Source organism: Anser anser (genome assembly GCF_964211835.1).
Source record: "Anser anser genome assembly, chromosome: 1".
Taxonomy (NCBI): Eukaryota; Metazoa; Chordata; class Aves; order Anseriformes; family Anatidae; genus Anser; species Anser anser.
Window position 1 is genome coordinate 204399122 of NC_139720.1, and position 9260 is coordinate 204408381.

General features: G+C 55.5%; 1 protein-coding gene across 2 annotated transcripts; it reads left to right on the plus strand.

Moving 5' to 3' along the window:
• Positions 1-1350: 1350 nt before the first annotated feature.
• Positions 1351-8827, plus strand: LOC310904781 (uncharacterized protein). 2 transcript variants are annotated; one of them, XM_083849953.1, is made up of 9 exons: positions 1353-5346; positions 5663-5748; positions 6076-6194; positions 6723-6846; positions 7044-7167; positions 7269-7415; positions 7790-7968; positions 8278-8403; positions 8697-8827. In XM_083849953.1, the coding sequence occupies exons 1-9, from the start codon at positions 4783-4785 to the stop codon at positions 8797-8799; spliced, it is 1572 nt and encodes a 523-aa protein (XP_083706079.1). In that variant the 5' UTR covers positions 1353-4782; the 3' UTR covers positions 8800-8827. The 2 variants fall into 2 exon arrangements, with proteins under 2 accessions (XP_083706078.1, XP_083706079.1); XM_083849952.1 differs by having other exon boundaries at positions 1351-5346; positions 5663-6194.
• Positions 8828-9260: the final 433 nt, after the last annotated feature.

Consider the following 9260-nt stretch of genomic DNA (forward strand, 5'->3'; position numbering starts at 1 on the left):
GAAACTCAGCATTACCTTGTTTTATAAACATTCACCACGGTATTCACCGCAGCTAGCATGCTGACTGGGGATGTGCCCAATCTGCTGCTGAAAATCATGAAGACGGGGTTTGTTTGCAATTTGGCTGCTGCCAAAGAGCTTCATTACTTCATTGGACCAAGCGTTAAAAGACCAGCATTCACAGCTTTGAAAGGGTTTCCTTGAAATTTGGGCTCTTTAATTTCTCCCCTTTGGGGAGAGGACCGATTTCACCCATAGGAAATGTGAGATAGGGATTCATCTGGATGTGGATTAAACTGAGGCCTTCCACTGCTCACAAGAGCGCTTTCGGCTTACCCAGTTGCAGATAACACTGGGGAAAGGCACGTGCCCTCTCTGCTGTCAAAGCTTTGCAGCTGTGCAGCTGGGATCAACAACTTTTTGCCTTTCAGTGCGGAGTGTATGGGTGAGGAAACAGCTGGAGAAGAGAAAGGAGGCCCTGCAGGAAGACAGGACCAAGAGCAGAGCTCTGGACATCCCTGGGAATTCTGCAGAGGATCTTCTGATCCGGTAAACCTCTCCTGGGACAGGCTTCTTTCCACTAGCCACAGCCCCTTCCTTGGGCAATGAGGCCCCTGGGCTCAGAAGCACCCTTGCCCTGGCCTTCCGTAGCTGCTTGGCCAAAGGTCTCCAGCCCGGCCTCACACAGCGCCTCAGCCTGGCGCTGCGTAGATTCCCTCTCACTGGCTGGGACACGAGGGGCCTCTGCAGGGCCACACAGACCCTTGGGACTCCTGCATATGCATGCTCCCCAGGACTGGGGCTGAAGGGAGCAGGGAGCGTCACTCAGCTGCCCTCACTGGAAATGAAACTTGAGCCCTTTCTTTTTCTCTCCCTAGCGTTGGTGAGAAAGTCCCTGTGCTTCCGATGCCGAAGATGACACAAGCATCAGGGAAACCAGTGCGGATCCCTTGCAGCTCTGAGCTGCTGCGAGCCCAATAAAGACTGTTGCTTCCTGCTGGAGGGACCAGCACGGGCTTTGTAGTGTTCTGAATTCACACAAAGAGAGCATGGTTGAGGTTGGGAGGTACCTGAAGAGGTCAGCTTGGCCAACCCCCTGCTCAAATAGGGCCGCTAGCACCTCCACCTAAAAACACCCCTTGTTTCTGCTTCCCCTGTAGCATAGGACGTAGATGGAAATGCAGAGGCTGCAGACAGTGCTTTGGAGAGGCAATGACAATGGAGAGGCCCTGACCCCTGCAGACCCGAAGTCCTGAAGCTCCCCTGCAGCTGACAGTCATGCACCCACTGTGGAAGGAGGCTGTGCTCCCTGCTTTTGGGCAGACAGAGGTGGGGACGTATAAAGCCCACCTGAGAGTTTTCTTCTGTGTTGCTGTAGCTGCCTTTCAGTGCGGAGTGTGCACGTGAGGAAACGTTGAAATGTTGACTGCTTTGCTCTTCATATTGTTCTGTGATAATGTTTTATATGATCCATGCCATGTTCTGTCTTTTGCTGTATATCAGATCCGAGAGCCTGGCCTGACATATCAGAGCCACAGGAGGATAGGGCTCTAGTGGGCACTGGCTTGCCAGTACACCCCAAATCTTTATACCGATGTATATGTGAAGCACCGCGAATAGGAAGCATGGCCTTTCTCCTCACGATATCCTTATGGGATGGCATGCGCACCTTCCTCATGATGGCATATGCGCCTTCCTGAAGAACCGCATAAATCTGGTATGTAGTTGACTGACAATTCAATATTAACTTATTTCAGGGCCCCAGTGAAACATGCACGATATGTCTGTTTGCATGTAAAGGAAGCTCTTGCAGAGCCTTTCTACAAGGTTTTCCACACTCTAGAACCAGAAGACTGTTTTTGTCAAGGTATGCCAGCAAAAGCCCAGCCGGAAGGGACCACATCAGATACTCGTAACTACCCACACTGCCATCAAATACAAGGGACGGACTTCCCCGGACTCGGGGCGTTGTGTGACAGAAGAGGAAACACGGACCCAAGAGCAGATTTACAAAGGTTTTACTGAAGTTTGTTTCACGATCGTGAGACCCCTCTGCCATTAGGGAAATGGGAGGTCACCATTAAAATATTCAGCAGTTCATACAAACTTTGCAGCAAAATGCTATGGCAACATATACAATGACATTGTTACACCAGTCCTGACTCTGTCAATCGTCTTCCTCATTTCCATGCCAAGCGGGGCTTTGGACCGAGGCCTCAGGTAGATACCAGTCCTTCATTTATGTCTCCCTGAGACCTTGCTCTTCTCCAGAGTTAAGCTTTCTCAAAAGAGGATTTTTGGAGTTTTGTCACAGAATCTGCTTGTTGCTCCTAGTATATCCTGCAGAAGTGCTCAGGCAGGTATGTACAGCTTCTGTTAAGACCGTACCGGGTGTGCCAGTTCCGCAGGCTCCACCAAGTGCCATCACTCCATGTTGTGGTCTGTGGCAGTTGACAAGCTCCCTAAAGAGTCTGAGCCTCCCTGGCATGGGTACTTGGCCTTATTAACATACAAAGAACTGTCTGGAGCCCATTCTTCGCAAGAACGCACACCTGGCTGCGGTAACGTTACATTTTCCTCACCACTTTCCTTTATTTGGAACAGTCTCTAGAGGGGTCTACAGCGGGGTAGCTGCAACCACTTGGAAGAAAAAGCGGAAGAGGAGCGAGAAATGCTGCCCAAATGCTGTTTGCACTGCGGTCAGTGTTAGTAAAGCTTCTGACTGACCTCTTTTAAAATGTACTTGTGTTATTACACCTTTGGAGTCACAGTATTCCCCAACACTCTACTGCAGTCTTTGGCCATCCACCCACCGGCTGCTTAAGAGAGGGAATGAAAACGAAGAGGCTCTAACTCCAGTGGTCACTCTGCTGCCCGTGGTCGTGGGCTAAAAACTCCCCAGAGCTGATGCTCATGCACAGAAAGTGGAAGGGGACGGTGCTCCCTGCACCTATGGCTGGATGATGTGGGAAGCTTCAGCCCAAGTAAAAGTCTTGGACAGCGCTAAGAGAAGTTGCAGCCAGCTTTCCTGCTCCTGGGGCAAGCCCCGGGGCCAGCACCCTGCAGTGACCCTCACAGCCTGGGGACTGCTCTGCCCGAATCTCCAGGGTGCAGGAGTCTCCCAGGGGAGGCAGCTCCCTGACAGGGCAGGCTGCAGCCCCTATTGTGACACGCGATGGGGTGACAGCGGGGCCGTCTGTGACATCACACCACGTCCTGCCCAAAAGCCCTGCGCGCCGCAAGCTGCCCTCACTTGGCTGCGAGGCCTTCAGGAGGCAGTGGCTGGTGCTGCTCTGCTGGGGCTGCCGCTGTGCTCTTGAGGAGCTGCCTTGCAGGAAGGAGCCAAAGGCACTGGGAAGCGGCGTCCCCGCGTGGGACAGCTCCTGGTGACGAGTGGAGGAGGGCCGGAGCGAGATGGAGGCCAGGAGTGCTCCCATCCTGTGCAACGGCCGCCTCATGTGTCCAACACTCATGCACCTCCCGGACGATGGTGAGCCCAACAGGAGGTGCCTGAGGAACAGGCAGCAGCGCAGCCCTCTGGAGCTGTGGTTTCTTGTGGGGAGAGAGAGGGAGGGTCTCGGGACATAGACACTGGCCCCACTGGCCACAAGGACTGTGCTGGAGGAGAAGGCTGGCTTGCAGCATGACCTCTCTTTCCCTTGCTTTTCAGGGATTGTGAAAGTTTGGGATGCAGTATCCCACTTCATCCGCAGGCAGTTCGCGTTGAACAAGGTAGGCTGCCCAGGGAAGTGGTTGACTCACCATCCCTGGAGGTCTTTAAGAGACGTTCAGATGCTGAGCTTAGTGATATGGTTTAGTGGAGGACTTGTTAGTGTTAGGTCAGAGGTGGACTGGGTGATCTTGGAGGTCTCTTCCAACCTAGACGATTCCAGGATTCTGTGATTCTGTGAAGGTGGGCTTTGCAGCCTCGTGCTCCCCTCATACCCTGCTCCTTCCCAGAGCTGCCACCCCACAGAACGCCTCCTCAAGCAGAAGAAACACCCCAGCGCTAGCCTGCAAACTGCAGATGTGCCAGGGGCCCGTTGCTGCTCTGGCAATATGCACAAAAGAAGAGCCCAGCTCCAGCAGAAGGACAGGATCCGTACTGCCTGGTGCTTGTGCGTTGCCTGTGGCCAGAGTGGGCAGGCCAGCATGTAGCTGGTGCCGGTACTCAAGGCTTCCCCTACTTGTTGGGAACTCCTTGGGGGGATTTTACTGAGCTGAGGGTGTTGGCTCTGCTCTTACTAGCCCAGCTCCACTTTAGATGGCAAAAAGCAGGGAGCTGGGAAAATCCCAGCCATCGAGGCCATCTCCAGGGCTCTCCAGAATGACACTGTCTGGCACCTTCCCATGAGCAGTGGCCAAGGCATGAGGGCCCATCTTCTTGCTTGGAGAAGCCCCAGAAATACTGATCCGTGTTCCTGATTTCTTGCTTTTCAGGGCGTCAGAATACCTGGGCTGGGTGCCTTCTTTGCTGTTAAACAGGAGCGGCCCGTGGCAGGCTTTAAGCTCCTCGATGTAAAGAAGCCCGTCTTCCAGGTTTCGGAGCACTTTGCCAATGTTCATGGACTGCCATACAAGAAAGAAACTTTTCCTGGTAAGAAGAGAGATGAATGTCAGGGTTCCACGTGCAGGGACTTTGGGCTGCATGCTCAGCTGCTGCTGGGAGGGCGGTGGAGGGGTTACACAGCTCCTCCAGGAGGTCCTGAGAAAGGCCTGAGCTCCTCACAAGCCAAGGCCCACCAATGCCTTGCACGTCCCTCCACACACCAGCTCCCAGAAATGTCCCTCCCCATGCTTTTGGCACCATGCTGGCTGCATTGGTGGTTGACTTCTGCTCTTAGCAGTTCGCACAGCTGCAGGTGCAGGCCCGACACTGGGCATCAGCTTCTATGGCATCAGCGATGCACCACGATTGTGCTGCACCAGGCTCTTGGAGCTCTGTCTTTCAGGGATTCTCTTCCTCCAGACGAGCAGTCAGCAAGACAGCTCTGTAGCGGTGCTGGAGGGCCCAGCAGATGCCCAAACGGGACTGCCCTCCTCTGCAGGCCTGTCTTACTTACTTGGCTCCTTGCTTCTTTTCCCTCAGGTGTACCTCCATTTGTTTTCCTGAATTATGCCTGGCTGTCCTTGGACACCAGCATTCCTCGGGACACCGTGCAGCGCTGCATTCAAGAGACCCTGCTCTTTCTCTCCTACACCCTTGCAAAGAAGCAGGGCGTTGATTTCATCTTCAAGGACATTGGCTGTCTGGTCTTCCGCAAGGGCGGAGTCCAAATGCAGTTTTCCTCCGACTTCGTTCACAACCTGAATAGCAACGGCCAGCTGCTGAAATCTCGCCTCAGTGTAAGTTTCTCACTGCACCAGCACAGCCCAGGGTTCCTGGGAAATCCCCCGAGAGGCCGTTGGGAGGGACTTCTCCTTCTGGGTCAGACTCGTCTCCTGATGAGGCACACGAGTCTTGCCCTTGCACAAAGGCAGGCAGTGATTTACCAGGTGCAGGCACTCGCTGGGCAGCTTGTGCTGCTTGTAAGGAGGGGTGAACGCTAAGCACTGCGAGCTCTGCCCGTGGGCAGCTTTCTGCCTGAGCAGCCCCGACGCCTTCGTTGGCAAGGGCATCCTTTCCTGGCCATGGTCTCACCCAGGACTGTCTCTCCTGCAGAGGACAGGGACAACGGATTTGGCCACATCGGAGAGAAAAAGCATTGTCCCACATCCAGCGTCTGGAGGTGTCATCGTCTTTCCCAGGTGGGCGCGTTGCTTCTGCGGCCCTTGGCTGAGCGTTTCGGCAGCTTTTCAGCTCCTCTCAGGAAGGGCAGCAGTGCCAGGGCTTGCTCCTTGCTCAGGGAGGAGCTGGAGGGAGACTTTCCCAAGCGCTGTTTCCTCCTTCTCTCCACACCGATTCGCGCTTGTTTTGGAAGAGGGGCCGTTCTCTTCATGCACCACGGCCTGGGGGAATGTCTATTCCCTGCCCGGCCCACAGCAAGCCCCTCTCAGATGCTGGCACCAAGACCAGCGCCCTACAGCCCTAGGATATGGTGCCCTGGAGTCACACTGCCTTGGTCTTGCTTCCAGGATTGGGCTCTACATACCTCGTGGAAGAGCCGCAGGGGAAGGGCCTCTTCAAGCACCCAAGGGTTCTGCGTTGGAAAAGAACGGAGACGCAAGGGTGGAGGGAGAGTCTAACAGAACAGGTAACGTGAGAGCGGGCTCTTGGGAGTGACAGCCCCTGGGAGACCTCTCTGCCCTTCCCTTCTGAATGTCCTCCTGAGGGCAACGTGTACGGAGGCAAGGCTGGAAGGCTGCGCTTTGCACAGGATGAGGCCCCTCCTCCGACCCCAGTTCCCTGCGGCAGTAATTCTGCTGGGCCTTGGTCGGGACCACGATGGCAGGGCAGCCCAGAGCTTCCCGTAGCATTCGACAGTGCTTAGGCCTCTTCCGCACTGGCCTCCTGGAGCTCCTGTCCACCGAAAGCCCCGCTGAGGGTTGGATGTGCCCAAAGGGAGAATGTGGGGCTACGATGGCAGCAGAGAGTCCCAGGACTCCCTTCCCCACCTGTGAAATGCTGGTGGCCAAGGAGACTCCCTTCTAGGTCAACCCACCTGCCAGCTTGCTCTGCCTTTTAGAAGTAGCACCGGATCAGGCAGGGAGGCTCATTCCCTGCCTATTTGCGTGGCCACCAAAGAGCAGCTCTGACTAGCCTTCTCTTTTCCTCCTTACAGGGGTGCTTCCTGCTATTAAGAGCCAGCTGCTCACACGCCAGAGTCCCTCTCTGTCCAGACTCTCCAGGGTGAAAGGGGAGGCAAAGCTGGGCCAGGCTGCTGGGGAAAAAGAGCCTTCTCCCAGGTGAGGCTGGGGGGGAGCCGGGGGAGGCAACTCCTGGGCCCTTCTCCTTGGGTCATCGAGCAGCTTCCCTTGGACACAGGGACTTGGTGAACTCCACAGGGGTCCCGACACATGTCCTGCTGACTGCCCTTTCCTTGCTGGCACCCAGTTGTTGAGCAAAAGCTACAGCAGCAAATCCTCCTCTTGTGTGCTTGCAGGCTGCGTACAACACGTCAGGAGAGCTCCTCAAAGATGGCAGAAGAGGGGAAGGACAAGCGCTCTGCTGCGGCCTGGCCCCAAATTGAAGCCCCTGCCTGTGAGGGTCAACGGAGAGCAGGACAGGTAGCCACTGGATCTGTGTACCCATTGCCGGGTTGTTTCACGGGTTGCCTTCATGGAGATTTGATGTTTCTCTGATCGTTGCGTGCCCTTCTCCCCCATAGGAAATATGCTGCCTGTACGGCCAAGAAGTTGAAAGAACTCTGCAGGCATTGCTGGCTGAGGAGCAGCTGAAAAAAGAATGGGAGAGACAGCACGTGTGGGAAAAGTGCAAGGCTCGTGGCGAAAGGAACGGAGGAGAGAGTATCTGGGTATGGCAACTGTTTTCAAGCACTCCAGAAGGAACCTTTCTCTTCTCTCAGGGGGCCACGTGCACACTTTTCCCCTCTTAGCTCTGCCAGGAAGCTTCTCTCAAAGAGAAAAACCTGCCCTTCCTGAGCCTTGTTTTCCTTTGTGAAGGACGAGGGCTCCTCCAAAGCCTACTGCAGTGAAAGTGTTCTTGCCCTTAGCTTCAGAGGCCGAGGGCTGAGGCCTTTCACGCTGCCTTTCTGAGAGAAAGAAGGCTGCAGGGAAAGTGCCCTGAGCCTGGGGAAACCCTGCGGGGACGACTGCCCCACTGCCATGTGACAGCTCCCACATTAGCACCTGCATCTAAAACCATTCCTTGTTTCTGCTTCCCCTGTAGCAGAAGACGCAGACAGAAATGCCGAGGCTGCAGGCAGAGAGTGCTTCCTGCACGGCACTTGTGGAACTGAAAACGTCTCTGCAGATGGTACCAGGGGATATGAAGCAGCAGCACGTCCTCATCCCTCACCCCCCAGAGAAGAAGGCTGAGACAGCTCCTCTGAGCAAATCAAGCACCAAGTAAGTGTGGGCCAGCTCCAACAAAGGCCAGGAAAAGCTGAGCTGCAGCAGGCAGCCCGAGGAATCCAGCATGCGGGTTGCTCGGCTCTGGGCTTGGGCTCTCCATCCACCAGCTGCTTTGGAGAGGCAATAACCATGGAGAGGCCCTGCCTCCAGCCGTCCCCCTGCAGAGCCAGAGTCCTAAAGCTCCCCTGCCGCTGACAGCCATGCACCCACAGTGGAAGGAGGCTGTGCTCCCTGCTTTTGGGCAGGCACACGTGGGGACCTTCAGAGCCCACCTGAGAGTTTTTTTCTTCTCTGTTGCTGCAGCTGCCTTTCGGTGCGGAGTGTGCGGGTGAGGAAACAGCTGGAGAAGAGCAAGGAGGCCCTGCAAGACAAGACCAAGAGCAGACCTCTGAACATCCCCGGGAATTCTGCAGAGGATCTTCTGATCTGGTAAACCTCTCCTGCAACAGCCTTCTTTCCTGGGCTCAGAAGCACCCTTGCCCTGGCCTTCCGTAGCTGCTTGGCCAAAGGTCTCCAGCCCGGCCTCACACAGCGCCTCAGCCTGGCGCTGCGTAGATTCCCTCTCACTGACTGGGACACGAGGGGCCTCTGCAGGGCCACACAGACCCTTGGGACTCCTGCATATGCACGCTCCACAGGACTGGGGCTGAAGGGAGCAGGGAGTGTCACTCAGCTGCCCTCACTGGAAATGAAACTTGAGCCCTTTCTTTTTCTCTCCCTAGCGTTGGTGAGAAAGTCCCTGTGCTTCCGATGCCGAAGATGACACGAGCATCAAGGAAACCAGCGCGGACCCCTCGCAGCTGTGAGCAGCTGTCAGCCCAATAAAGACTGTTGCTTCCTGCTGGAGGGACCAGCACGGGCTTTGTAGTGTTCTGCTTTCACACAAACACGGAAATGTTGAGGTTGGGAGGTACCTGAAGAGGTCAGCTTGGCCGACCCCCTGCTCAAACAGAGCCACCCAGCACCAGTGTCCAAGGACCATGTCCTGTGCAGATGCCTTTCAAGTATCTCCCCTTGGGGAGGGAGACTCCACAGCCTCTCAGGGAACTTGTGCCAGGACTCGGTCACCCACACGCTACAGGAGTGTTTCCTGAGGTACAGATGGAAGCCGCTGTGTTTCTTTCTGTGCCCATCGCCTCTTGTCCTGTCCTTGGGCTCCACTGAAATGAGCCCGGCTCCGTTCCCTTTGCACCCTGCCTGCAGGCATGTTGACATCCACTGATAAGATCCCCCCTGAGCTTTCTCTTCTCCAGGCTAAACAGTCCCAGCTCTCCCAGCCTCTCTTC

Bases quoted from the DNA above. Each gene is read 5' to 3' on its own strand.
- LOC310904781 (XM_083849952.1), top strand. From the start codon at position 4,783: ATGTCCCTCCCCATGCTTTTGGCACCATGCTGGCTGCATTGGTGGTTG. The intron at 5,347-5,662 runs GTAAGTTTCTCA...TCTCTCCTGCAG, and splicing joins TGCTGAAATCTCGCCTCAGT to AGGACAGGGACAACGGATTT. The intron at 7,969-8,277 runs GTAAGTGTGGGC...CTGTTGCTGCAG, and splicing joins CTGAGCAAATCAAGCACCAA to CTGCCTTTCGGTGCGGAGTG.